Below are 27,995 nucleotides of genomic sequence, written 5' to 3'. Positions count from 1 at the left end.
ACGGAAAACAAGGAAGGGCAGGCGAGTGTCAGTGTTTTGAAGACATTTATAGAAAAACAAGGTCAAGGGCAGGGCTCTGTTACGAAACGCTGGTGCACTGGGTCCGGAAGCCCTAGAGCCCAGGCTGAGGGTCATATTTGAGCATAAGGACAGTCCTGAGAGTGGAGAGGTGGGGGCAAGGGGGACACGCCAGCTCGCCAAGGCCTTCTACTGGTCCATCAGTAACAGGAGCTGGCCAGTGTCACCCACGTGTGGTCTCACCACCATCCTGAGGCTGGGAGGCGGGCAGTCCTGGGTACTAGCAGACAGGGGTGGGGCTGTGGCTGCCCAGGAGCCTTTACTGGGTGGGCGGGCCTCAGTGAGCCCAAACAAGAAGTAGCAGAGAAGGTTTTAACAAATGTCAAGGCTCTAGTGCAGGGCCCTCAAACCACTGGCATCAGGAGCCCCAGAGGTCTGTCAACACGTGGACTGCAGAGCCCTGACCGTGCCCCCTGCCCCGCGGCTCTCGTCAGAAGGCCTGGGGTCTGAGAATGCCTGTTTCTAACAAGGCCCCAGGTGCCGCTGCCGGTGGGACCACACTGAGTGAAGAGTCCCTGAGAAGATGACCGAATGGGGCGCCTGGGGCAACCGCGATGAGCAGCCAGCCTCTCCTCCCGACCCAGGCCCAGGCCGCAAGCTGCTGGAAGGGCCAGACCCCTGCCTGTAGTCTGAGGCGTGGACTCCGGCTGGGTGCAGGCCTTGGAAACAGGGCCAGGAGAGAGACAGGGAGGCCCCTGGGCTCCTGGGGCCAGGAAAGGGGACCCAGGCAAGGCAAGAGCTTTATTGAGTTGCAGCCCGAAAGGCAGGCTTACAAGGGCAGAAAATTGCGTGACATGGACACAGGCCGCCAGCCCTGCGTCCCTACCAGGGTCCAGAGCAGCAGGCCTGCTGCTACCATGAGCTGAAGTCCCCAAAACCTCGGCTGGGCTTTTTCTTGGCCACAGGGACAGCTGCACTGGTTGACGGTTCCTCCTCTGCTATACGTTTCCTGGGAAGAGAAGACTCCAGCTGCCGTGTGGGTCCCAGACCCTCCAAGCTAGGAGCCAGGTGTCTACCCATCGCATGGTCGCACACACCCTCACCCCAAAGCTTCGATCTCTTCCGCCTGCACTGAGGCCCCGCGGCTGGGTTCGTCTGCCTACAGCGGCCCCTGTGGCACCCGCTCACGTGGGATCCCAGGGCCTCGGCCTCCCTGCCCCTGCGGGCTCTGATCCGTGGGCACTGTGGAAACAGGACGTGAGCCCCCCCCCAACTCACGTGGTTGCCGGGTTGATGTACTTGCCCACCCCCTGGCGGTACGTCTGGGGGCCCTGGCTCCCTGGCTTCAGCTGCCTTGTCTTCACCGTGCTCTCTGGGGCCGCCACCTCAAGCTGCGTCTTCTTGCGCTCCTCGGCAATCTGTGGCGGAGCAGGGCAGTGGCTGGCCAGAGCCCCTGAGGCCAGGGGGCCCTCCCTCAGGCCCTTTCCCACGTGGCAGCCGTGCCTTCCTCACCTGAGCATCAGCCTCCTCGTAGGGGTCCACGAACACCGTGGTGGAGTCAATGCGGATCTCCTCCTAGCAGTAGGGGAGGCGAGTGAGCAGGGCCGGCGGGGGCAGCAGGCGATCCCGCCCGATGCCAAGCCTGAGGAGCAGCCTCACTGTTCTTCCGGGGCACATACCTTAGGGCGGTCAGTTTTAGGGTCACTCTCCACATTCTCCATGGCTGTCAGTGTGTCAAAGCCCCCAACAACCCTGCAGCAGAGGTACAGGGGTGCCTCTGAGCGTGCCCAGAGCAGGGCACCCCCAAAGCCCAAGCCCCAGGCTGCCAGTGCCTTGCAAAGGCTGCACACGGGGGAGGGGCATGACCAGACTAGCTGCAGAAAGACCCAGTAGGGCAAGGAGAGGAGGGCCAGCTGGCCATGGCCAGGGGCCCAGTCCGCCCAACTCTGGCAGTGATGTTTGATTGGGACACAGCACACCCACTGCTTCCATGCTGTCTGTAGCTGCTTTTGCACTACGAATAAAGAGCTGAGGGGTGTGACAGAGACCGTGAGGCCACAAAGCTGGAAATACCATCTGGGCCTTTCCACCAACCCTGAACCAGAGGATGGCGAGAAAGACCGGACCATCCAAAGGAGAGCCCGAGGGGGTGAGTCTGGGCAGGGCAGCCAGCCAGATGGGGCTGGAGCCGGTCTGCCCTCCTTAGCTGGCAGGTCTGGAGAACCAAACGTCTCCCAGCCAATAGAGCAGCCCCAAGTCCTCACTCTGCACGGCCACGACCCGGGCAGCGACAGTCATGAGGGCAAACTGGGGAAAAGGCAGTGAGGGTCCCAGCTGGGGAGGGAGCGAGCCCACCTGCCAGATCTCCCCCACCGCTTCTCTTACCGCCCGAAGATGGTGTGCTTCTTGTCAAGGTAGGCGCAGGAGCGGAAGGTGATAAAGCTGGAGAGGGAGGGAGGGAGAGAGGGAGGAGGGTCAGGAAGAGCCCGAAGCTTCTCTGCCCAGCCTGTCTCCGCCCCGCAACTGCTGGACACAAGCCAGGCGCACCCCTCTCTCCAGAGTCCACTCTGGGAAGTTGGAGATAGTGAGTGGGTGGTGGCCCCCATGCCCTGCCCGTCCAGGGCAGGCTGTCAGCCAAGGCTGCCCAGGGAAGCCAGGCCTCCAGCCCCCCAGAAGGCCCAGGGCACAGCGCCCAGGGAGGGGCACGGGAGGCTTGGCCTCCAGGCCCGCTGCTGCCAGCCTCCCATCAGGCAGACACTGTGCCCAGAGCCTGGAGGCAGAGATGCTCTGGAGAGGAGGCTGGGGGTTTGGGGGGGAGCGAGTGGAAACCAGAGCCTGTCCCAGTGAGAGACCAACTGAAGGACCAAGGACTCTGAACTGGAAGAAAGGAGGCAACGAGCAGGACAAGGAGTAAAGACATTGAGACCCATGGGTAAACGTACTTAAACGCTGAGCCAGAAAGTTTTCACATCTCAATTGGTAAAAATGAGTGGAATTAAAATGCCGACCACACTAAGGTGAGAGCCGGCTGGGGGTGATGGCAAGGGTCTTGTCTGGAGGGAGGGAGAGGCAGTAACTCAACTTCAGACTGCAAATAGACGGACTTGTTGACTTAAGGCCATAAGTAAAACTTCCACACCAGGAAAGGAGGAAAGCAGGAATGAAGAGAAATATGAAAAAGGCTAGGGAGAAGAGACGAAGGTAAAATGTGTCGCGGGACCAGTTACGGTGCCCGAGGGGGCAAAGCCATGCCCCCAGAGGCGGTGTGGGCAGCGCGCACACAGCCAGTGAGGGAGGGAGGCCCGAAGCACCGAGCCTGCTCCATGGGCAGCACAGCCCCAGGCCCAGCCACAGGTCTCCATAGACATCGAAACCCCCAACTGTGCAGACCTGAATGCTGGCCACCAAGCCGGTCTCACTGGCGCTAATTTCTAATGCAGTTAAGGAAACTAAAAAGAGAATGAAATAAACCTGAAGGAAACAGGACAGAAACAGAAAAATAACAAAAGGGAAAACAAAAATATAACAGAAAATGTAGTCTACAGTTAGTTCTTTGAAAAGAAAGGTGTCAGAGAAAGCACCAAATAATACTGGAACTCAAAAGCCAGGAACATCAGCAATCCAGCAGCAGTTTCATGGGCTCCTAGGGCCCAGCTGTAAATAAGCAATAAAAGGTGACAGCCATCCCCTCCCCGAACACCACCACAAACCGCTCACCCAGCCTCCCTGCAAATAAACACTCCCACGGACCCCTTGCCGGGAGGAAATTAACAGGGAAACAAGCAACGAGCAGCACCCAGTGGACAGGGAACCCACACCCTCAACGTGTCACACTCGAGTGTCTTCAGTGGTAAAGAGTAAGACATGAAAGTACGAAAGGAGAGAAAGAAAAGACACCAGGAAGAAAATTAAAGCTAGAACCTGAAAATCACATAGAAGGTAAAAGCAGTTAAACCCTTGTGAACCATTAAGGAAAGAAGGAACACAGACCAGCCAGGAGTGAGAAGGGAGCCGGGAGTGCGGACAGAGGAGCCAGCACGGAAGCAAGTTTGGAAATCCAGAGATGGACGAGTCCAATTCTGGCAAAACCACAACTACCCAGTGGCCCCTGAAGTGGAACCCGCCTGAGCAGCAGCACGAATGATGTGCAAGCTGCCCCTGACCAGCTAACTCAACAAGCAGCTGAGTCCAAGGGAATTAAACTGCTCCAGGCCATGAAGTGGGGTGGGCTCACTGCGCGGGCACCCCCCTCACTCTCGGCTCAGTCCAGACAACCCAGCGCGGCTCCCAGGTGACGACAGTGGCATACCTAAAACAGTAGCCAGTGGAACAGCACGGCAAGGACCAGTCCGCTTTACTCCAGGACGAAACAGAGACAGAAAGGCTGTCAACCCAGTGGTCACATCCACAAATTCAAGGAGGAAAGGAAAATCCTATGGCCACAATAACAGATGCTGAGAGAAGCATCTAGAAACTCCACAATCTCTCTACAAAAGCAGGCCCAACAACAAGTTTGATCAGATGGCAAAACAGTATGTCACTTGGAGACAGGACACCCATGTCCCCTCCCTCACAGGCCCGCAGTGAGGTGACTGGTGTCCACAGCAGAAGAGAGGGGAGGACCCCAGCTTGTGCTGGTAAATGTGACTATCTAGAAACCCATGACATTCCTAATAAAGACTATTTGAACTATAAGAGAGTTTATAAAGTGGTTAGATATAAAATAAACAGGCTTTCTCTACACGAGCAAAAGAACTGGAAAAAAATTCAATTTACAAAAATATCACAGTGGCTTTCCCCTTGGGAAGGTAATCTATTGGGCCGGCCCGGTGGCGCAGCGGTTAAGTTCCACGTTCCCCTTCTCGGCGGCCCGGGGTTCGCTGGTTCGGATCCCGGGTGTAGACATGGCACCCCTTGGCAAAAGCCATGCTGTGGCAGGCGTCCCACATATAAAGTAGAGGAAGATGGGCACGGATGTTAGCTCAGGGCCAGTCTTCCACAGCAAAAAGAGGAGGATTGGCAGTAGTTAGCTCAGGGCTAATCTTCCTCAAAAAAAAAAATCACAAAATTATAAAATTCTTAAGGAGTAGCTTTATCTGGAAAGGCAGGGGACCCATGTGAAGAAAACTGTTAAATCATATTAAAAGATATTAAACACATCCACAGGGAAAATGAAGCCACATTCTTAGATGAAAGATGTCATGTACATATCTGTTCTTCCAAAGTATAGATGTCACATCAGCCAAGAATTCCAATAGAATTTTCAAAGCACTAGATAGAATGATCTTAGAGTTCATATTAGAGAACAACCAACCAAGTAAAAACCAAAACTAAGGCAGAGACGAACAGTGAGGGTGGACCTGCCTCCTAGAGCACCCTGCAGAGCAGCCCGCAGGGAGAGCCAGTCCAATCCAGGAAGCGGGACACTGGTGGAGGAATGCCCGACAGGCAGCGGAACAGAATGAGATCCTGATTAGATAAGAAGGTGATACGTGACGTGGGAGGGGAGGGCGGGGCAGGAGCGGAGGAAGCTCTCGGCAGGAGGGCCCTGGTTGAGGACGGACAGGATTTATGGAAAAATCACCTGCAACGAGCCCCCTAAGCCAGGGGACCACGGAGGGTATAAGGTGGCGGTGTTCCGCCCTTTGGAGGCTCCCCACGGAGAGGACGACCCCGGGGGACCCAGCCCCTCTCTGCTCCCCGTGCTGTGAGGTGCTGTGAGATGTGGGGCCAGCCAGTGACACTCAACACAGGTAAGGACCCCAAGGTAGCCCCACTCCACTGGGGCCGGCGGGACTGCTCCATCGGCGATGCCAGTGCAGCGGGGGAAAGGGAAACGCTGTCCACATCCATGCACGGGAACACCATGCGCACACACCACGCAAAAAGGACACCTTAAAGCCGTCCAAAACCCCGCGAGCCCCGCGCACGCCCGAAACCTCAAGAGAGACAACTGCAAGATACAATACTTAAAAATACTACGTGGTATCTTTCCAACCAAATAAAAATATGTGGAAAAAATACTTAGACTACAGATAACTGATCTAATCCAAAAAGCTCTTAACAAGAATACAAACCACCTCAAAAAACTGGGCAAAGATGGAAGAGCAAACAAAGGAACAAGTAGGAAAGTAGGAATTAAGGAGTTCCGGAAATAATAAAACTTAGACGAAACCACAGAGCTCCGAGAGAAGCCGGCCCGGGATCCCACGGAGCCAGCGGGGCCTGTCGGGCGTCCCCTCAGACGTCCTCGATGCCCAACCCAGCCTCGCCCACCCTGCACGCCGCGCTCCTCAGGTGGCTCCTCCGGGAACTACCCCCACGCTGGCAGCCTCTGCCTGGCCTCCGCCAGGTGGGTCCCAGCCGCCCCTCCCCCACACTCGCTGGGGCTGGATCCTCACCCCCTCTTTATATCTGGACACAGACACGCCCAGGCCTGTACTTGCAGCCCATTCTCACCCTCTCGGTGCTGAAACTTAGACTGGGACCAAGTGTGGAGGCCCAGGCATCTGACACTTCAATGTTCGAAGTTCAACTCTCAGCCCCCCATCCCCCATTTCCGTAAGTGCACCACCTCCAGCGGCTGCTCAAGGCTGAGCCTGCACAGCTGCCCCTCCATGGCCCAGGCCACCCACGCCCACACCCACATCTGCCTCCTGTCACCCCCTCTCCAGGAGGCCTTTTTGGATCTCCTGGTAACCACCGATGTCTGCTCTTTCGCCGGCACACACCACAGGGCGCTGAGCTGCCGGCTCACTTGTCTGGCACACAGGCGCACATGGCCAGCACTTGTAGCAGTCTGGACCATGCCGTGTGAGTCTCCCCAGGGGTGCTGCACACCTTCTGGACTGGATTCAGGTCAAGCACAACCTTCAGGGAGAGGCTGAGAGGGAGAACCTGCAGGCCGGTCCCACAGCTACCCAGCTGAACTCACAACTGAGACTTGTTGGTGTCAGGCCCTGAGTTGGCCATGCTGAGGATGCCCCGGCCTGTGTGTGAGAGGTTGGGCCGGAACTCATCTTTGAAGGGCTTCCCCCAGTACGACTCCCCACCTGGAAGAGAAAGGAGCGAGGCTGGCAGCAGGAACACTGGGCCCCAGCCAAGTGCAGCCAGCAGGATGCAGCCCAGCTCTAGAAACCTGTGCTGAGTCCCAGGGGGCACCGGGCTCTGCTGGGGCCGTGTCTGGGGCAGGGGCACCTTGGAAGGCAGTGCTGGCCCCAAGGGACCCTCACCACCAACTTCTCCTGGACACACCCAGCCCCCAGGCCCTTCAGAGCCCAGGTGGGGCCTGGTCCCGAGGACAGCAAGTAAAGGGTGAAGGCCACAGGTCGTTACCATGGAAGGAGGGAGTGGGCCTGGGCCCAAGCAGCTGACAGGCTGAGGGGGGCTTTGAGAGGCAGCGGGAGGGCACCTGGGGGTCTCAGGGGGCCCAACCCTCCCGTGCTGTGGGCTCTCTTGAGCCCCCCTTGGTCTGCTGGGAAAAGGGGGTGCTTCTGAAGGCCCAGAGAGAAGGCAATGTACTCCCCGTCCCTGTCTATCATTTAGACCTTACGACTAGCTCAAAATGAGAAAACTGAGGGACGGGCCTGAGTTCACCCAGCATGTCGGTGGCTGGTCTGTCAGCTTCCACATCTGGACCCTCAGCACGGCCCCCGCCCACCTGCCCCACACGGCCACAGAGCAGGCCCAGGGGAGCCCCAGCACCAGTACCTACCCGTGCCTGTGCCAGTGGGGTCACCACCCTGGATCTGCAAGAAGAACAGAAGCCAGTGAGCAAGCCGGGCCCATGACCCCGCGGCCTTGCCGGCCCTCTGGCAGCTGCCCACTGCCCAGTGACAGAATGAATTCCCTGCCTGCCAAACGGGCTCAACGCCAGGGTCTGAGCTCTCGGGGAGGACAGCCCTCTGCACAACCCCGTGTGTTTCTCGCCCCTGAGGAGGAGCTCACAGGGATGACGGGGGTCCCCTGCAGGACTTGAGCTGGCCAGGAGCTACACAGCTCGCCCACATCACTCACCACGAAGTTCCGGATGCACCTGTGGAAGATGGTGCCGTCGTAATACTGCCGCTTGCAGAGCCTGATGAAGTTCTCACAGGTCTTTGGTGTCTGCAAAATAGCCCAGATCCTCCTTGTGAGCTGAACAGCAGCCAATGGGAGGGTCACAAATGCCACCCAGGGCCCTTGTCATGCAGCAGGAGATGGTCAGCCGCCCAGCACAATTGTGGAAGGAAGGACCCATGACGCAGAACGACAGGACACTGCAGCCACCATGACCTGGAGTGAGGGCCATGGGGAGACGGAAGAGCAGAGCAGCAGGAGGAGCCGACCACTCTCACGTGACAGGTGTGCACACCTGCCCAGAACACCAGCCAGGGAAACGCAGCACACGGCTAACAGGGTCCCTTCTGGGGAGGGACGTGGGGGCACTTCTCCTAGGGGACAGGCTAAATTCCTTATAACAAGCATGGACCAACTGCAGCCCTGCACTTAAGAGCCCGGAGAGGACCCTGGGCGCTGGCGGAGGCCGGCCACACACCCACCATGTCGCAGTGCAGCTCCAGGTTGAGGTCGCCCTTGTTGGTGTGCAGCCGCACATAGCCCTTCTTCTTCACAAACCGGTAGCGCAGCACGTCCTCGTCAATGGCAGCTGCAAGCAGAGGCCCGAGCTCGGCGCCTGCCCTCAACCTGCGGCAGCCCCCATACCGGGCACTGAGCCCTCAGACTCGCTGCGCTCCGGGAGAACTCAAGGTCTGCCCTGGCTGAGCACAGGCAGCAGGGTGCAGGCCGGGGCGAGTCTATGGGCAGAGGGGGCGAGGAGGGGCTCAGCACCTAAGAGGGGACGCTGGAAGAGCCAGGACACTGCAGGGGGCCTCAGGGGATGGTAGGGGCCAACAGGCTGAGATCACAAGAGGAAGGGGACTTGGGGGCGATGCCAAGGGCAGTCTTGGTGGAGAGCTTAGGTGCCATGTCAGACTAGGCAGGTGCCAAGGCACGACCTGGGCTGGAGCCTAAGGTGGACTGGCCCTAGCAAGCAGGACATGATTGGGTGAGACCTCCTGCCCCTGGCCTTCCCTACCCCAGATGCAAACACACTTCCACAGGGACACTTCCTATCCCCACCTGACCACTCCTGATCTGCTAAGTTCCACAAAGCTGGGCACAACAGAGCAATACTGAGGAGTGCAGCAGGCAGGGTGTCCTGCCATCAGCCACTGTTAAGCAGCACGGCTGGTGATGGCGAGGCAAAGAGCTACCTGCTTCATGCGTTGTCTCTGGAACCATGGCGGTGGAGGTGAAGGAGGCGCTCACCTTCCCAGTGGAATAGTGGGCCTGCGGGAAAACCATGTCAGCTTGTCAGTGGCGCCTGAGGACGCTGGCGGGCCAGGGACACAGAAGCCAGCTGTCCCCACTACTCAGGCCCTGCTCGGTGCCCCTCATCCAGGAAGGCGGACCTAGCCACCGCCCACAGACACCAGCAGGGACCTCCTCGGGGATGGGACAGCCCAACCCACCTCAGCCTCTCCCTAAGGGCGGAGGGATCAAGGGATGTGATGACAGGAGTGGGAAGGTGTGGTCCAAGCCAGCGTGCCCTGGATAGCAAGACAGGCCTGCACAGGAGGCAGCAGCCCACAACTTCAACTGGGCTGAAGGCCCGGGTGGCCAAGGCTCTCACGTTAAATGAGACCCTGGAAATCAAATGTCAGGCAGAAACTGCTCACCTCTGGGATCGGACCATGAGGGACTCTAGTTTCCTTTTAAAAGTCTCAGGTTTCTAAAATAAACACATTATCATTTTTTTTTTCTGGGGGGTGAGGAAGATTGTCCCTGAGTTAACATCCGTTGCCAATCTTCTTCTTTTTTCTTGAGGAAGATCGTCGCTGAGCTAACATCTTTGCCCATCGTCGTCTATTCTATGTGGGATGCTGCCACAGCATGGCTTGACAGCAGCGCTGGGTCGATGCCCGGGATCTGAACCTGTGAAGCCCAGGTCCCTGAAGCAGAGCGTGCAAACTTAACCACTACACCACCAGGCTGGCCCAAGACATTATCCTTTTAATCAGGGAAAAAAAAGCCCCAATAGACGTTATTTTTTTATCCCAGGTTAGAAGAAGAAAAAAAGAGATATTTCTCCCCATCAGAAGGTAATACACCAAAATGCTGGGAGCTGTTGTTAAGAGTGCTAGGATTATGAACAACACACTTTCTCTTCTCACTTTCACAAATTTCCCTGGATAATCACTGAAGGAGGGAGCCTCAGAGCCTCCCCCTGTCCTCCCCACGCCCCTAGCCCCAGCTCGCCAGGCTCGGCCTGAATAGGGGAAAGGGCAGCTTCGGGGCCCAAGGCACAACCCTGGCGCCATCACTGCCGACTAGGGCCCTCAGGGCCGACTGCTGGGTGTTGTGAGAAGTGAACCTGATGCCCAGGAGAGGCCCAGGCGGGGTGGGCACCAAGCAGCCCCCAGCACCACCTGTTCCCTCCCCTCAGCACCACAGCACCCCTGAAAGGCCCCTGCCATCTCTCCCTGGGTTTCCTCTGTGCACCAAGTGACCAGCTCTGCAGGGCAGTGACACTGCACCTCAAGGGACCATCCCCTCCCTGCCACCCACAGGCCTGAGGCTGCTGGGTCACAGGGTACCAGCGAAGCCCCTGGGCAGCTGTCCACCCAGCATGTCTGCTCCACTCTACCGAGCTTGGGCCAGAGCACGATGCAGACCCTCCATGGCTGGGGGCCTCCTCCATCCCCCCCCGCCGTCTCAGGGTGGTCCTCAGTGCAGCCCCACTCCGGGCCCCCAGGAGCACCTCCCCTCTAAACGTAGCCCAGGCCCCCACGAGCCCCTCTCCTGGGCCCACTGCAAGGGGCTGGGCTGGCAGCACTGGCCCTCTGCCGACTCACAGCGTTCAGCTTGTCCACCTTCTTCTTCTCCGGGCCTCTCATGGTCGCCGCCAGGACCTCGTCCCCTTTGAACTCCTTGTAGAGCTCCTGCAGTGTCTCTCGGGTCTCAGTATTTGTGTTCTTCAAATAATAAGACGGGTCCTGTTTGGCCTTTTCTTCGTCTACAAAGCAGCATGGTGGCCCTGAGTAGCTGAGCCCTCAGCAACGCCCCCAAATGTGTGTGACAGGGACAGGAGGCCAGAGCCGGCTGCAATGACAGAAGTCCTGGGCCAGGACTCAGCCGACGTAATCTGAGCCTCCATCACAGAGACACCGTTGTGATGGATACAAACGCAGGGAGGAGCACGCAGAGGGAGAGTGAGCGAGGAAACAGCCCAGAAGGGCAGCAAGTCTAACAGCCAGTGGTTTCCACAGGCGTCGGCTCTGGTCTCTGTCTCCAGCCCCACCCCAGCCCCAACAGTGTTCACAAATAGCCCTGCACCGCAGGACCCTGGTGGCAGAGACCAGCTGGCTGAGCAGTGCCTGCGCTCACCACCCCTCATAGGACCTGCCTACCTGCCAGAAGGACCCAGCAGCCCGCACTGCCTGTCCCTACAATGGCGACAGAGACAATTCCCAGGATGGGAGGGTCCCTTCCAGGCACTGATGACCTGGGCCAGGAAGCAGCCCTGGAGCCGAGCTTGAGTGGGGAGGGGGCGGCAGCCAGGCCTCCACCGCATGAGGAGGTGGGCATGAGGCACAGCGTTCCCAGCTGGCACCCACCACGCCAGGCCCTGTGGGCGGGTGTGGGCCAGGGTGCTCCTGCCAACCTCAGCAGAGGAGAGGCTGAACATCGGCTCGGGAAATTCCAGGCCTGTCCAGGCTTGAGAGAGACTCCTAGGTGCTCTGGCCCCCAGGAAGGTGAGGGCCTTGCCCACGGAGCAGCGACCTATTGCACCCAAACCCCTGGTACCCAGACCAGCTCAGCTTGCACGTACCTGGGTCTGTTATTTTCATGTTATTCTTAACGTGAAAGAAGTTGGAGACGTTGAATTTGTCCAAATTGGTGGGGTCCTGCAGCGAAAAGAACACGTGTAGGAGAGTGAGCCCATCACTACAGCCAGGACCCGGTCCTGGGCCACACAGCTGCCCCAGGCAGCAAAGAATGGGCGGGTGGCACGAAGGTCCTGGAGTCAGGACGGGTAGAGGGCATGGCTGACCCCAGTGAAAGCAGGACAAGCCACAGAAAGGAACTGCCCATCTCGGTCACCCATGGTTTTCTAAGTCCACACTGTTCATTAACTCACTCAGGGTTCTGACGCCTACAGACGTGCCCTGTGCCCGATGCTGGGGTACCGAGCACGCAGCAGCCCCTGCCCTCAAAGGGGTGAGAGGAGAGCCAGGCCTGCAAAGGGCCACTCAAATGCCGAGATGGCTCCGGGGGCAGAGAGGAGGGGTCCTGACACAGCAGGGACATGCATTGGAGGGGGACCCATGAGAGCCAGACTGAGGAAGCAGCCCATGAGAGCTCACATGGCTAGAGATGGGGGCGCGGAAGGCAGCTGGGAGACCACAACTAGGCAGATCACAGGAGGAAGCCAGCGAGCCTGGGTGGAGAGGTGGAGTTGGCAGACAGGAGCTGTGCCAAGGTTCTCAATGTGGTCCCTCCTGGGGACAGCGGTGGGAAGGGGCCACCCACCTGGAGGGTGATGATGTCCTGCCGGGAGAAGGGCTCGTCGGTCAGCAGATCGCGGAAGTTCTTGGCCTTGATATTTAGCTGCTCCACTGCCTATGGCCAGGAGGAAGCCCGCCGTTATGGTGCCTGCCCCCACCCCGGCACAGGGAGCCTGGAGCCTGCCCAGACGTGGGGAAAAGGACGGGGACAAGCGTGTACCCACCATGGGCTCACAGCAGCAGCCCCAGCCCTGAGGACGGAGCCTGCTGAACCCCAGAGACTCGACTTCAGCCCTCTCAGCAAGGCTCCTCGCAGGACGCTCTTGTCACACACATCTTACACATCAGCAGACAGGCTCCCAGAGGCTGCCCATCTCTACCAAGTGTCCATGCAGCCCATGCACACTTTGGGGAAGAAGTGACCCGAAGGACTGCTCGAGTAGCACTGGCCACACCGACCCTGCCAATAGCCAGTAACTGGACAAAAACGGCCCAGAGAGGGCTTCCCCCAACATGGGGCCCACGGCTGCTGTCTGTACCCTCCGTCGGCACGCCCAGAGCAGGATGGGTGTGGAAATAGGGGCTTTCTCTCCCCTACACTCGCCACCAGCCGCACCCACTCCTCCTGGGAACTCCACCAGGAACTGGGGGGCTCAGTGCTCCCCTCGAAGCCCTGGGGCCCGTCCTCAGAGCACAGTTCCCTCCCAGGGCCTGGTGGTCAGAGGCTTCGCTGAAGACGACTGTGGGGAGGACCCCTGGGGTGTGAGAGGGCTGCCCAGGCCTCAGGTCCGGAGGCTGCAGGAAAGGCCCACCTTTTCTCAACTATGCTGCTGGCTCTCAGAAAGTAGGCTCCATGGGGACAGGTCGTGCCCACTGCACCTGGTGCACCCCCAGCCCAGGGTTTCCCTGGGGCACACACCCAAGAGCCTGGATGCCACACAGTCCCCAAGAACCCACCTCGTAGGCGTAGACGTTGCCAGTGGTCCTGACAGCCACGATGTGAGTGTTGTTGGTGAACACGGTGAACAGCACCGGGCAGTGGTACTTCCCTGGTGAGAAGGCCCACGCAGAGAAGCCGGGCAGAGAAGGCAGGAGGCAGAACCCCACGTGAGCACGCGCGGAGCAGGGACCCACAGGGACAGGCAGCTGCTCAAACCCCCTCCTCCAGCACCACAAGGAAACTCCTGCTTATGCTGCAGGAGCCAGCCCCGGCGAGGCCCTCCTCAGAGGAGTCTGCCCTGTCAGCCCCCGGCCCACCACCGCGACCACTGCCCTGGCCTCCTCCTCCGCCTCAGACCCTGCCCTGAGCCCCCTTCTCCCGGAGCCCTCACCTGGGTTCCTGCAATGAACTCCTGCCGTCCTCCCTGGCCCTGCCCGTCAACGCCTGGGAGCCCGCTCAAGTAAGTCCCCACAAATAAACCACAGGAAGGGGGACACTCATAGGTTAAGAGACTCAGCGCTACCAACCACACATATTTGTGTGGACTTTTAAAACATCCTGACCTGAAAACTGTAAAAAAAATTTATGAGAGCACTCCAGAAATCTGACCACTGGCAGGATATTTGATGATACTACGGAGTTCCTGTTAATTTTCTAGGTGTGATAATGGTGTCGTGATTATTATTAGTCCTTATCTTTCAGAGATACACACTGAGATATTAAAGTGTGAAATGATATCATGTCTGGGATTTGCTTCAAAATCACCCAAGCGGGTGCGGAGCGGGAGCACAGATAGAATCACACAGCCCGTGAGGTGACGGAACTGAAGCCGGGTGGTGGATGCAGGCAGGGGATCACTGCTAATTCTCTCTACTCTCACGTGTCTGAAACTTTCAATCAGAAACAAAACAAGCAAAAAACGGTGACTGCTAGGTCAAAATTGTTTAAACAACAAAAGGGGCAAAAGTTAGGTCAGATCTCGCTTCTCCTCTCTGGCTTGAATCTCAGAGTCCTCCCATGGCCACCCAGGCCTGCAAGACTGCTCCGCACCCCATCCCCACCTGACCTCGCCGACTGTAGCCCCTGCTTCCTTCCCTCACTCACACTTGCAGCAACACTAGACTCCTGGCTGAGCCCAGACACGCCTCAGGGCCTTTGCACTGGCTGTGCCCTCTGCCTAGAATGCTCTCCCCCACATCCCTACATGGCTCCCTCCCTCTCTTCCACCCAAACCCAGTCAGTGAGCCCTCCTACCACCCTCTCCCCTCACCTGCTTTACTTCTGCCTTTGGCAGAAGCAGCAGCGGACACTCCAAAGTGACCTGTTTTCTGGTTTCCTCCCTCACCACAAGGTAAGCCCCTTTCATTCTGGGAGAGACCTGGCCTGTTTTGCTCTCTGCATGTGGCAGGCACTCAGTAAATATTTGCTAATCGAGACACATACTGTGGGCCTCCCCAAAACAATCCATCTCAGAGTGGGGAGGCCCTCAGCGCTCGGCCACCAGGGCAGAGCTCCCTGACCCCTAGGGACTGTCCACAAAGTACTTTGCTTCTGCTTCACTGAGGCCAGCTTACTCAATCACTGTGAACCAGCACCTACTGTGGGCCAGGCCCCGCCCTCAGGTGCCTCAGCATCTCCTCGGAATGCACATGCCCAGTGAGCACAGACGCCAACCTACACCACAGCACCTGCACAGGCCCACAGAAGCCAGAGCCAGGTCAGGGCCCCTGGGGCCTGCCTCAGCGTGGGCGTCTGGCCAACAAGAACAGTGGAGGGCGCGCTGGAACCTGGAGCAGGAGGACCCCAGGGCTGGGCTGGGGCTTTACGACCAGTGGTGAGAAGCCCAGCCCAAGAGCCAGTCGGCAAATGTGTCAGAGCCCGACACCCACTGCCCGCTGCCTGCCCTGGGCTCAGCCTGAGTAGCTTCCTCCTCCGGCAATGACCAGACCAGAGCTGCAGCCAGAAAGGGCCTGTGCCCACGAAAGCCACCAGCAGCCCATGCGGCCTGACTGCCTTCGTGGGAAGAAGTCCTCAAAACTCAAGGTTTCACTCCCACCCCATAGCTTTAAACTACCTAGACATTCAAGAAGAAATTATGTTACATCTTTGAGAAATTAAAAGCAAGTGTCCAGCCTGATCTGAAAGGAACGACTGATTCTGCAGAGAACTTGGTGAGAGGCAGGGGGCCTTGGGTTCTGTGGGCCAATCCTAGAGGTGGCTGCAAAAGGGACCACTCACCTTCGTTGTTCTTTGCAAAGTTCAGCTTGATCAGGGACCTCCCATCCAGTTTCTGGAGAAGGTATAATTAATAATTAATGATTAGGAATAAGTGGCTGATGTGACGACGTGCTGAGGCTTCACTGTGAAGCTGGGTCAAACACCCAGACTAGAAAGGTCTCTGGCCACGCAAGCCTTTACAACTACAAGCAAGAACTACAGTCACGCGTGCTGACCTGGGGTCGGGGACACAGAGGTGAACCCGGAGAAGAGGGGCGGCAGGACGGATCACCCCCACCCCCAGCCTCTGGGCGAACAGAGTGACCCCACTCTCAGGGGCAACCTCTGGGCTGCAAGCCGAGGCCGAGGGCAGAGCTTTGCTTTATATTTTTGCAATGCTTAGACATTTTACGGTGAACACTGATTAATTCTGAAATTTCAAAATGAATGTTGGGGCTGCCCCGTGGTGGAGTGCTTGAGTTTGCGCACTCCGCTTCGGCAGCCCAGCGTTTCACTGATTCGGATCCTGGGCACAGACCTAGCACTGTTCATCAGGCCAAAACTGAGGCAGCGTCCCACATAGCAGAGCCAGAAGGACCTAAGACTAGAATATACAACTATGTACTGGGGGGCTTTGGGAAGAAGAAGGAAAAAAAAAGATTGGCAAGAGTTGTTAACGCAGGTGCCAATCTTAAAAAAAAATAAAGAATGTGGTCCTTCAGCTGGGTGTAGGGTACGCATGCGTTCACCTTACTGCTCTGTTCTATGACTGTAAGAAAGACAAATGGCCAAAAAGTGGGGAGAAAGGACTAAGTACATCCAAATGCTAGGAGTGAGCCCAATGGGAGACTCTGTTGTGAGTTTCTGTGATGTGTCTGCAGCTCACCTCTTCTACAGGAAACTACAATAAAACTGAGTCCCGGCAGCCAACGGGGAGAACAGGCCCGGGCAGGGAGGCCTGGTGGGAGGAAGTAAAGGGGGCTGCAGAAAGAGCCTGGAAGGGAGGCAAAGCTGCGCCCCTGGGAGCACTGGACTCAGGGCCCACATCCCTGCACCATTGGCCATATGAGGGCCGGGGGTTGGGAGGGCTTGCCTACCCAGGGCTCAGAGGAGACAGTGTGCAGGGGGCCCAGGGGTGAGCCCCCGAGCCAAGCCAATCCTCCCTCTCCTGCAGCGGCCGGTCCACATGCCCAGCCCCCACAAGGCCCTGCCTGCTGGCCAGCCCCACAGCTGCTCCTCCACAGCTGGCTTCATTTCTTCGTCATTCGACTACCATGCCCAACCGCCCTCCCCCCTCCACCCTGTGCAGGTGAGCATCAGACTCCGGGACAGATGACAGCGTCTCTGACCCAAGGCCGCTCCCACCAGTCAGCCCTTCTCCCACAGGGCCAGGACCCTGGGCACATGACAACTCAGGGAGACCCCACACATGACACACTCCTCCTGGGGCCCTGAGAAGTGAGATGGGGCCAAACTGGCCCTGGGCCCAGGGGCTCAATGGCAGCTAACTCCACAGGGACACTCCTCAGCAGTTCAGCTGGAGGGGGCGCTGCTGACGTCACACATCTGGACACAGCAGCCTTCAATAAGGCCCTTTGGAGACCAGGCCAGGGAGAATCCCTGGCCCTCGATAAGGACATGCACGGTTTTTGTCAGGTGTGTCCCAGCAGAAAGTCACCCCAACAAGACACCTGGAACAAAGGACATGGCCGAGCCTCAGTGAGATAAGCCCAAACACAAGGCCAAGTCACTAGCTGCCCCCAGGCCTGGCGGGGGGCCGAGCCCAGGACAATCCACATGTTTCGGAGCCCCAAAGAGCACCCATGGAGTGAAACACCCAAAGTAAGAGGAAAGCACCCCAGAGGCAACCGAATGGCAATGTCCACCAGGAAAGAAAGAGAGGCTATGAGGGCATGTGTGCACAAGAAAACACGAGGGATTCGGGGGCTGAAGGCACCTGAAGACCACCACTGACACAGCAAAGCGCAGACCCTCGGCAGCAGAGGAGCCCCAGCCTCCACACTGGCTGTTCCACTGGGGCAGACAGGCACCCAGGGATGGCAACATCCCCTGAAAACAAGCCAATCACACGGGGGCACAGGCAGGGAGCACGGACCCCACAGAAGCCCCAGGAAGCCCACGGTGGCTCCCAGCAGCAGACCTCACAGAGGAACACTGCCAGCCACACTTTCAAATGAGAAAAAAAGAGGAAGGACACAGCAGACTCCTGACAGCGTTCTCCTTAGCAGGGTGAGGCCACCAGCACCCCAATCCAACCATGTGAAAGAGAAAAGCCTGCAGGCTCCTGGCGGCCGCCCAGAATATGCACCACCAGGCCAGGAAGAAAATGCTGCTGAGCTGCCTTCCTGACGCCAAGGGCCACGGAACCCGAACCCTCCCCAGACTGTCACCAGGACTAGAGGAGCCCAGACAGCACAAATGGGCCTCCAGAAGATAGGAAGCTAAGGCATAAATAAAGACCAAACCAATGAGATTTTACCCATCTTAGGCTGGTAACCAGGACACTAGTCACATCACTCACCCCCTCGCTCTCTCCCCGTCAAGCCTCACAGCAGTTGGATCCTCTTGGGCCTCCCTGAACAATGACAATGACAACAATGGCTTCCACTCTCAGCATGGCCTCTGAGGCCTCTGTCACAGAGCTGACCAGGCCTCACCCAGCTCACTGTCTTCCGGATCAGGTCCGGCCCCTATCCTGGCAGACAGGGCTCTACCCACCTGGCCCCAGCCCACCTGGCAGCTCCACAGTGCCAGTCCCCACACGGCCTGCCTCATCCTGAACGCTCCTCCACACACTGCCCAGACTTTCAGCAGGATGACCTCCCAGCCTCACACACCTGCCCCAGACAGCCTGGAGGAGTCAGGAGCCTTGTCCTCCAAGGTCCTGCAGAAGTCCCCACCCTCCCTGCTTGCCCTCCTCATCCCCCCTCCAGCCCAACTGCCTGCCCTCGCTCCGTGCGCCCGCCTGGCCTGCAGCCTGTGGCTCTGATTCTGAGGGATCCACCTTTCTGCCAAAGCCCCACTGGCCTGGAATCTGAGCACAGGCTGATCACCTGGGTCCCCCTGCCTGCCCCTGGCACAGGACATGCTCACTGAGCCCTTAGACGAGACTGCACTAGGTCACTACTCAGCTCTCCCCTGCCCCGGGAGCCATGGACCCTGATGCGCCATCTCAGCAAATCCCGCTGGTCCACCCTGCACAGCAGTCTTGGGTCCGACCTCTCCACCTCCTCGGCCTCCTCCCTGGTCCAAGGTCACTCAGCACCTCTTGCCAGACACCTGCAGGCACCCTGCGGCTTTCCCAGCTTCCACCCTCACCTCCTACAGTCTGTTCCCCACACAGCAGCCAGAGTGAGCCTTTAAAACAGAGGCCAGATCACAACTTACTCCCACTTAAAACCCTGCCCGGCTTCTAGTCCACCTAGAACAAACCCAGGCTCCCTCCAGAGCCTTCCAGGCCCCCTGACACAGCCCCTGACCATCTGCCACCATCTCCTCTCATCCCCAGGTCTCAGCTAAATGGCACTGCTCCAGAAATATTCCCAAGCCCACCCATCCTCCCTCTCAGTAAACATCTCTGCCACCCACTGTCTATGCTCTGCTCACAGCTCCAGGCCCCACAGACAGCATGGGCTAACACCTTCTTGCTGAATGAAGGGACGCAACTGAATAAATGAAAAAATGGGCCCGAGCCGCAGCATGGTGGAAGGAGAGAAATCCCTGAGAAGTAAAGGGACCAAGACGACAGAGAGGGTGACGGAAACGTGGGAACACCGTGGGCTTACGAGAAAGGCAGGCAGTGGGGTGAAAAAAAGGACAATAAGCCAGAACATGGCTCTGGGAGTCTCTTCTGAGCAGCACAGAATTCATGACACTGGACCTGTGCACATGACATATCAAAAGGTGCTTAACCTATGATAAAAATACAAATTCAAAAATGTTTTTGCCCATTAGCAGCTAAAATAAAAAAAAACAGATGATAGCCAGTGTTGTCAAGGGTAAAGGGAAACAAGCATTCTCTTTCACACACTGCTGTTGAGTTTAAAATGGTGCACCTTCCTTGGAGGGCAAGTGGCCAGTAGCTACCAAAACGGAAAATGCAGCCACCCTGTGAGGCAGCAGTCCCGGGAGGACACGCATACGTGTGCCCAGGAAACACACACCAGGGTATTCCCTGACCACTGTCTCTAACAGCAGGTGACTTCAATCCACATGGTAACTCCGCAGGAGGGCGTGTGTGGCCACCACAGAATGAGGCAGGGCGCTATGCACCACCACGTTCAGATCTCTGAGGCACACTGCAGGGTGCGAAAGCAAGGTACAAAGGCATTCACGCACGTGATCGCATCCGCGGTCCAAGGAAAGACAACATATACCTGTACATACCTGTGGACACGTAGGGAACATTTCTGGAAAGGACTGGGCGTGGGAAGAGGGAAGAGGACGGTCCCTCCTCACTGGGCCCCATGAATGATTCTCTACCACGCTCGTGTATACACAAGCACCACAGAACCAAACGCCAGGTAAGAGGAGAGCGCTCACCAGCATGACTTACACGCCTGCACAGCCCCTACCTCTCCGTTGCTGGGGTTGGTCCCATACTTCTTAAGCCAAGGAACGATGTTCCTGAAGGGAAGAGAACAGAGAGTGTCGGTGAGACAGTCAGGCGCAGCCTGGTGACAAGGCCATGGTCCTGGAGGGCTGCTTCCAGGTGAGACCCGTGAATGGCCTTTGCCCCACGTCACCTCTCCTAGCACAAGCCAAGGAGAGGGGTGCCTTCCTTCGCAAAGGAAGTGGGGAATATTTCTTGGTATGTGGGTTTCAAGCTATGTTCAGGGTTTTTATTGCAGTTATGGATAAATGAGACAAACTAGCAAAAAAGACATATATATAAATGTTGATACATCCACAAAATGACAGAGATACTGGGCCAGCTTCAAAAATTGTACTTCCAGAGAATTCTGAATGACATAGAAAAAAAAAGTTCTCATCATAACCAAGTGAAAAATTGATCTAGAACTATCTTCACAGAATTATCTCAACCATGTTACTACAAATAAACCTACAGAAAACGAGGAGTTTAACTACTGAGAGTGAGTATCCTGGATAGTGTAATTACAGTAAATTTTTCCTTTTACTTTGAAGTATTTTCCAAATTTTCAAAGATGAGTCTGAAATATGAGAAAATTATAGAAGCTGGCTTATACCGGAACATAAAATTGCACATAACGCTTCAAAATACAGCACTGGAGAAGTATGCACCTTAATCATGGCTCTGCTTTCACAAAGCGACAGACACTCAGTTCACTAATACTCCACAACAGGTACAGGTGTGCCACTTACAACCCTAGGACCGCCACATGGCGGGGAAGGGTTCAACGCCACTTTAGGCAGAAGCCGTAGCGCCTGCCAGCAAAGCTGCCTGTCTGGGGGTCACAGCAGCCCTGCTGCTTCATCCCTAAGGCCCTGGCAGTCCCTCCCACGTCCCCAAGGCTGCTGGGACTGGAGTCTGGCGGCCTCAGCATGAGCTGGGGCAGCACTGCCTGGAGCCCCACAGCCCCTTCCGGAGTGGGCGTCAACAATCTCACCCCGTTTGTCAGCTCAGGAGTCAAGGGAAAACTCACAGCAAGTCAAAGACGACGCCTTCAGGGGTGCACACTGGGTAGACGAAGGGCTGCAGAGAGAGACTGAGAAAGAGGACAGAGTCACTCCTGGTCAGCTGCTGGGCACACTGGTCATGCAGTGGGCTGACCAGGCCACCCCCACACGGCTCCTGTGACCTCTCCCTTAGCTCCTCCCTCCTTCAGTTACTCCTTCAACGATTCTAGTACTCCTCTGCACGGCCTGGCTGGGGGCCCACATAGAGGTGGCCCCCACATCTCTGCCCCTCAGAAGCTCCCAACACAAACCAGTAAATACAAGGCAAGGGTCCCAGGAGGTGCAGAGGGGGCCTTGCAGCAGCAGCAGCCTGGTTCTCTCCTCATACTCTGCTGTGTCACAGAACACATGTGGGATCATGTTCAAGATCACGAGGCCCTGGAGATGGCCTCAGGGAGACAGGACTGGAATTTGCTGCCCGAACCCTCACGCAGCAGGCAGGCCACGCTGCTCGACCGAGAACTGCCCTCTCCCATCCCAAGAGACTCTGGTGGGGCCACTGTGGTGTGAGGGTGCCCTGCCTGCTCCTGACCACAAGTGCACACAGCTCCCCCGACATTTCCACGGGGTGGGCACATGACTCAGGCAAAACCTGAGGTCCCAGGAGCCCTGGGTAAGTTCTGATACACAGATGTGGGGGTGGAGGGGCCCACAGAGGCCCAGACTCCAAAAGCCCTTTGCCACCTTGTGGAGAGTTTGCTCAGGAAAAGCAGAGCCCGCAGATGAGGGGAGGCTATACTCGGTGGACTTCCTTGAGCCAATATCTATTTTTTCTTGCATAGGGTTTCCATCACTAGCCATTAACAGCCCTGGCTGACCTGGCTTGTTTGTACATCAGTCACCTATGAGTTTAGTCAGCACAGGTCAGTCCCAAGGACCTGGACAGCCTGGCAGCATTGGGGTAACCTCCCCAGGTGCTGCCCCAGGAAGCCCTCATGGTGCAACTTTACCTCCCTCTCTGGCCCAACCTTCTACTCTAACCTAGAGGGGATACTGGTGCTGCTGGGGACTGATCAGAGCAGGACCAATGCCAAAGCAAGCTCCAAATAGCAAGAAAAGGACATGTATCTTGCCCTAAGTGAGACCCGAAGGGCACATTCTCAAGGCACATTTTTAGCCAGAAACCAAGGTAATTAAAAACATGGGTGAAACACAGATCACACACTTTTGGAGAAAGTAGGAACCAAAAATGAAAGTATTTCCATAAAACCAATTCTTGCCCACTCTGAATAAGACCACATTCCACAAGGCTGATGACAAAACCTGCTGGGGTGGGGAGATCCAGCCAATGCACCGGGGCCGCATTGTTCACCCTCCCTGAGCAAGCGCTGGGAGCAGGAAAAGCCCTCCCTCGCCACCATGTGGGAGCCACCTGGGGGCCCCTGGTGCAGCGCCCAGCCTTCCTGCACTGTGCGCAGGCCCCTCTGCCCCTTTCTCGCCGCCCTGTGCTATCTGGCTGACCTGCCTCAACCAAGGTGCCGGGATCCCCAGGAAAGCTTTGTCAGCTCTGAGGGCTCACCCTGACCTACGCAATCAGAACTGAGAGGGGGAGGGCGGGGCGGGGGGCATGCTATGTAGACACATGTGTTCAGGGCAGAGGTGACCATGGCTCAGGCTTGGGGAAGCTCAGGCCTGAGGGGACACCAGACCTACCCACTCCCGCAACCCCCAGTGTATTGGGGTTCCCTAGTCCAGCAGACTCACCGTCTGTTCACAAACATACCCACCAGGATGGACAGAAGCATCTGAGCAGCTCTGCAGCTGGGTCTCCCCCACCCCCACCAGGGCCCTGTGCTCCCAGGGAAGGCGCAGGGGCTCATGGCATCACGACTGCTGCAGCTGCCATTACTACTTAGAGCCTGGACCCAAAGCAAAGCAGGAAAGGCATGAGCCGGCATCAGACCACTGCGTTCAAGCCTCAGTGGCACCACTTCCTGGATGCGCCCCCCCGGGCGAGGGACTTCACTCTTCTCAGCACTGGTTCTCTTAACTGTAAAACAGGCTACGACAGAGCCTACCTACCTTGGAAGGTGAGAATGAGGTTAAAACGACCACGCATGGGAACAGGCGGAAAACAATCATTAGTTCTTACTGTCACTGGGCCACCTCCTCCCTGTTTAGGGAAGATCTGGGTTGGGGGACGCAGACAGAACCCACATCTACACCTCCAAGGATCAGAGTCACTGTCAAACGACTGAGTCTCAAAGAACAATCAGAGGGAACGAGTGAACTCTCCAAACTCTTACCTGCAGTGGTCAAAAGGTAAACGACGAAAATTTGTTTGTGGGATATCTGTTTAAAATGAAAATAAAAGACAGAAAATTTATTTTGTAAAAAATTTGATGTGTTCTTACCAACAATTCAATTACATTTTCAAAAAAGTTCACGTCAATTACCTAGTGCAGCAATGGTTGTGGATTAAAACCCTTCAATAAATGGAACCTACACACATGGTGCGTCAAGAAAGAACTCAGAGGACAAGGCAGACACCTGTTTAGGCCACTGCAGTCGGGTTTCTACCAGAACTCTAGCACCCCTGCTGGAGGGCTTCGCTCTGCTTTCCACAATGGCTGTGCCGGTTTTACCCCGACCAGCAACTAGGACAGCGCTCTTTCACTGCGGCCTTGACAGTGTGTGTTATCATTCTTTTTACTCTTTATTAACTTGAGAGAGAAAAGACTGTCACTTAAACCTACGTTAAAAAAAATCACCACCGGGGCCGGCCCTGTGGCCAAGTGGTTAAGTTCACGCTCCCCGCTTCGGCAGCCCAGGGTTCGGATCCTGGGGCGTGGACATGGCACCGCTCATCAGGCCATGCTGAAGCGGCATCCCACATAGCACAACTAGAAGGACCCACAACTAAAATAGACAACTACATACTGGGGGGATTTGGGGAGAAAAAGCAGAAAAAAAAAAAAGAAGATTGGCAATAGTTGTTAGCTCAGGTGCCAATCTTCAAAAAAGAAAAAATCACCACCAAGATTAAACATTCTCTCACACGTTTAGTAGCTTTCCTTTTTGTAAATTTTATGTGTCCTCAGCCCATTTGTCTCCTATAGTTTCCATGTTCCTGTTAGTTGTTAATTTTTACAGGTTCATCGTATAGCGAAGACATCATTCCTTAACTGCAGCCCCCACACACCAAGGGGAACAGAAGGATCTCATGCCTTACCTGGTTTCTTGCCACCATAGAAGTGAGTGTATTCAGCACAGGTAATGTACCTGAAGAAAGAAGAGACAAGCTTACTACCACTCCGTCTACAAAGAGGACAGTCTCTGGAAGTAAGTAACCGATGACCGAATCATTTCACTCATTCATTCAGCAAATACTTATAAAACAGGCACACAGCACTAAACACAGCAGAACGCAGGCATACACTAGGAAGCACATACAGGCCTGCTTTGCTCTGAAGGAAATGAACTGAACTGCACAGAAGGCCTGATCAGAAGATTGAAGAGATGGGGGAAGAGCTTGCCGGGCGGAGGGACCAAGCAGGCATGTCCCGTACAAGAGCCAGGACGCAGGAAAAGCTGGGATGTTCCCACAGAAGGGGGAAGTCACTGAAGAAGAGTGTGCACAGGGCCATGTGACAGCAGATGGAGGAGGCACGGGTGGCGGTCGGATCACCAGGGGCCTCGCAGGCCGTGTAAGGACTCTAGGTTTGCTTTAAGAGGGATGGAAGCTGTAGGAGGTTTGGGGCAGGATACTGACATGATCTAACATAAGTTCTCAAAGCATCACTCTGGCTGCTGTGTGTAGCGGGACAAGCAAGAGAGGCAGCAGAAAACCAGTCAGGAGGCGACTGCAAAGGTCCGAGAAGGAGTTGGCATAAACTCCACATACGGGGGGACGGGTGGACGGGGCAGAAGTGGTCGATCCCTGGGAGAGCCAGTAGGACTTACTGGTGGACGGAGGAAGAGAGAGCTGCGGGTTCCCTGAGGCACCAAGGCTAACTCCGGCACCTCAGACCTGAGCGACTGAGCAGTGGCCTGACCGTGGAGACCGGGAAAACGGGGAAGGCGCAGGCTCAGGCACCGAAAACCAAGAGCTCCGTGCGGGGCACGTTAAATGTGCGATGTCTATCAGACGTCCACGAGAGATCACCCAGGGAGAAAGTAAACGGAGCACAAACGGGGGAATTCCGCCTATGGGGTCTGGGGGAGGGGGGCAGGAGAACCCAGCCAGAGAGGCAGTGAAGAGAGCCCACTGAGGCAGACTGCAAACAACGCGCGTGCGGCCCCCTAGATGCCAAAGACGGGCTTCGGAGAGAGGCGGTCAACTGCGCCATAGGCTGTTGAGAAGCCCAAAAAGGAGGACTAAGAATTGACCACTAGATTTAGCAACGTGGAAGTTACTAGGATCTTGATCAGAGCAGTCCTCGGGGAGAAAGCCTGACTGGCGTGGTTTCAAGACACAGACAACAGCAGACGGTCCCAGGTCTTTCCCGTCCTGTTGTGAAGAAAACCCAAGGAACACAGTGGCGGCTGGAGGGGAACACGGCGCAAGGTGGGATGGTCTTAACCAGCAGCACGGGCGCAGGCTGACAGACGGGACCGGGCGCACTGGGAGACCGCGGACGCCGGAGAGACGGCAGCCCAGGGGTCCCGAGCCGAGACGCCGAGGGGCGGGGCGGGGTCGGCGCTTCGCGGAGAGTACCCACAGCCCCGCAGAGCCAGGTCCCGGGGACGCCGGCGCTGGGCCAGTCCCCGCCCGGGGAGGGGCTCCGGGACCGACTCTGAGAGAGGCGCGGGGGGCGGCGCGCAGCGCGGCACAGGCGGGGCCCCGCTCCCGGCTGCGGCTCAGCTTACATCTTGTCCTTCTGGTGCTGTCGCTTCCCCATGGCGGCGGCGGGGGCGGCAAAACCGGCGAGCGCGGAAACTCGACGCCAGCAGACAGCGTCTCGGCCGATCTCCGTAACTACTTCCGGGTCCCGCGGACGCGCCCCGGAAGTGGGCGGGCCAGACGTACGGCCGGTGGCGCCAAGAGCGCATGCTCCTCGGGGGCAGCCCTGGCGTTGGGCTGCCGGCTGAGCTCCGGTTGAGCCCGCGTCTTGTGGGTGCTGAGCTGCTTCTGCCTTGAAGGCCCATCTTCTTGGGAGGTCTTTCTGCGGACCGCCTCGCGTACCCGCCCAGCCCGGGCGCAGTGCCGTCCCCGCCCAAACTCGCCCTGGTTTGACCTGGGTTCTGAGGCCTTTCAAAAGTCTGCCTACTGGGGCCTGCAGGGTTGCACAGTGGTTAGGTTTCCGGTTCGGCCCGACGCGGACCTACACACTGCTCATCCAGCCAGGCTTTGGGGGTGTCCCACATCAAGGATGGAGAAAGATTGGCACAGATGTTCGCTCTAGGGCCAATCTTCCTCACCAAAAAGAAGTCTGCCTAGAGCCTCAAGTCCCACCAGCCTCGGCCCATCTCTGCCCCGCTCCAAGGCAGAAGCCTCCAAAGCCAAGTGCACGTTGCCTGTCTACCGGCTCACCTCCCATTCTCTCCGCCCATTCGGGCCTCACTGCCTCCAGGGCCCTCTCCTGGGCAGCCAGGGGCAGGTGGCCATCAAGCCTGAAGGTCCAGAGCCCTCACTGATCCCTTCAGTCTCTCCTGATGGACCTTTTCCTCCGCCAGATCACTGTGTGCCCCAGCCTAAGCCCTGGACCTCCATCTACACTCCAGTACTGGGTGATCTTGACCAGGCTTTAAATACCACTTGGATCCCTTGACTCCCAACACTAAATCAGCAGCATTCCCGACTCCTGACCTCTACTTGGGTACCCACTGATCTCAAATTTAACATGTCTGGTCAAAGCAGAATTCTCCATCCTGCCTCTACCCCTAGCCTCCACTCTCCTCACAGTACGGCTATCCACCCAGTTACCCAGTTACCCAAAGCCAGTTGTCCTTGCCCTTTCTCATCTCATGGCTGGCTCCTCATTTCCCAGGCTTCAACATAAATGTCACCTCCTCAGAGAGCCTTTCCCCAACCACCCACCCCATTTATCTCCATCTCATCTCCCATAGGGCTTATCACAACTTGTACTCCTGTGGTTATTTGATCTATGTACTAGTTTACCACATACACAAAGGAAGATGCGATGTAACACACACGCACACAGGACAACAGGATGTAACACACACACCCACACACGAGGATGGGATGTAAACTCCTTAAGGGCAGGGATGCCAACTGCTTGGTTTACTATTTTCAGTCCCAAGCAAGGTGCAGGGCACGCGCAAGGGCTCAGTGAATATCGGCTGATGTCCAGCAGGCAAGCACTCTGTGAGGACTCAATCTCACACGCAGGTTTGATTCCAAGGTCAGCATGTCAAGCGGCAACAAGAGTCACAAATCTTTGAAATTCCTTAGGGAGGTGTCAAATTGGAAACAGTCCCACCAGCTCATTTTCCTCCAGAAAGGGAACAGATCACTGTTTGTAAACCTGCACCTGGAGAAGGCTTGTGTTTATGCGCTGAGCGTAGGAAAAAACGGTAGACTTCCAACTCAGTGGGGTCAAGTGAGGCCCAAAGGGGCCACAGAGTCACTGAAGGGAAGGGCAGCACTCTCTCCTCATGCACTCTGTGTTTCTCTTTCAGAGCGCACGTGT

General features: G+C 56.9%; 1 protein-coding gene across 2 annotated transcripts; it reads right to left on the bottom strand.

The window, feature by feature from the left end:
• Positions 1-28: 28 nt before the first annotated feature.
• Positions 29-27,357, bottom strand: PPIL2 (peptidylprolyl isomerase like 2). 2 transcript variants are annotated; one of them, XM_023646795.2, is made up of 20 exons: positions 26,212-27,357; positions 24,575-24,624; positions 23,649-23,694; positions 21,369-21,431; positions 20,319-20,370; positions 15,745-15,796; positions 13,524-13,615; positions 12,592-12,681; positions 11,891-11,966; positions 10,914-11,074; positions 9,273-9,348; positions 8,559-8,665; positions 8,035-8,124; positions 7,733-7,766; positions 6,953-7,070; positions 2,404-2,460; positions 1,698-1,770; positions 1,531-1,593; positions 1,297-1,436; positions 29-1,027 (listed from the first exon to the last, which is right to left on the bottom strand). In XM_023646795.2, exons 1-20 carry the CDS (start codon positions 26,241-26,243, stop codon positions 931-933), a joined length of 1,569 nt encoding a protein of 522 aa, XP_023502563.1. In that variant the 5' UTR covers positions 26,244-27,357; the 3' UTR covers positions 29-930. The 2 variants fall into 2 exon arrangements, with proteins under 2 accessions (XP_023502563.1, XP_023502564.1); XM_023646796.2 differs by having other exon boundaries at positions 20,287-20,370; positions 26,212-26,335.
• Positions 27,358-27,995: the final 638 nt, after the last annotated feature.

This window comes from Equus caballus, chromosome 8, assembly GCF_041296265.1.
Source record: "Equus caballus isolate H_3958 breed thoroughbred chromosome 8, TB-T2T, whole genome shotgun sequence".
NCBI lineage: Eukaryota > Metazoa > Chordata > Mammalia > Perissodactyla > Equidae > Equus > Equus caballus.
This window is presented reverse-complemented; position numbering and strand designations above follow the sequence as displayed.

Coding starts and splice junctions, on each gene's coding strand:
- PPIL2 (XM_023646795.2), bottom strand. CDS start 26,243: ATGGGGAAGCGACAGCACCAGAAGGACAAGAT. Junction 7,071..7,732: donor CCCCACTGGCACAGGCACGG/GTAGGTACTGGT, acceptor TTTCTCTTCCAG/GTGGGGAGTCGTACTGGGGG. Junction 1,028..1,296: donor TACATCAACCCGGCAACCAC/GTGAGTTGGGGG, acceptor TTCTCTTCCCAG/GAAACGTATAGCAGAGGAGG.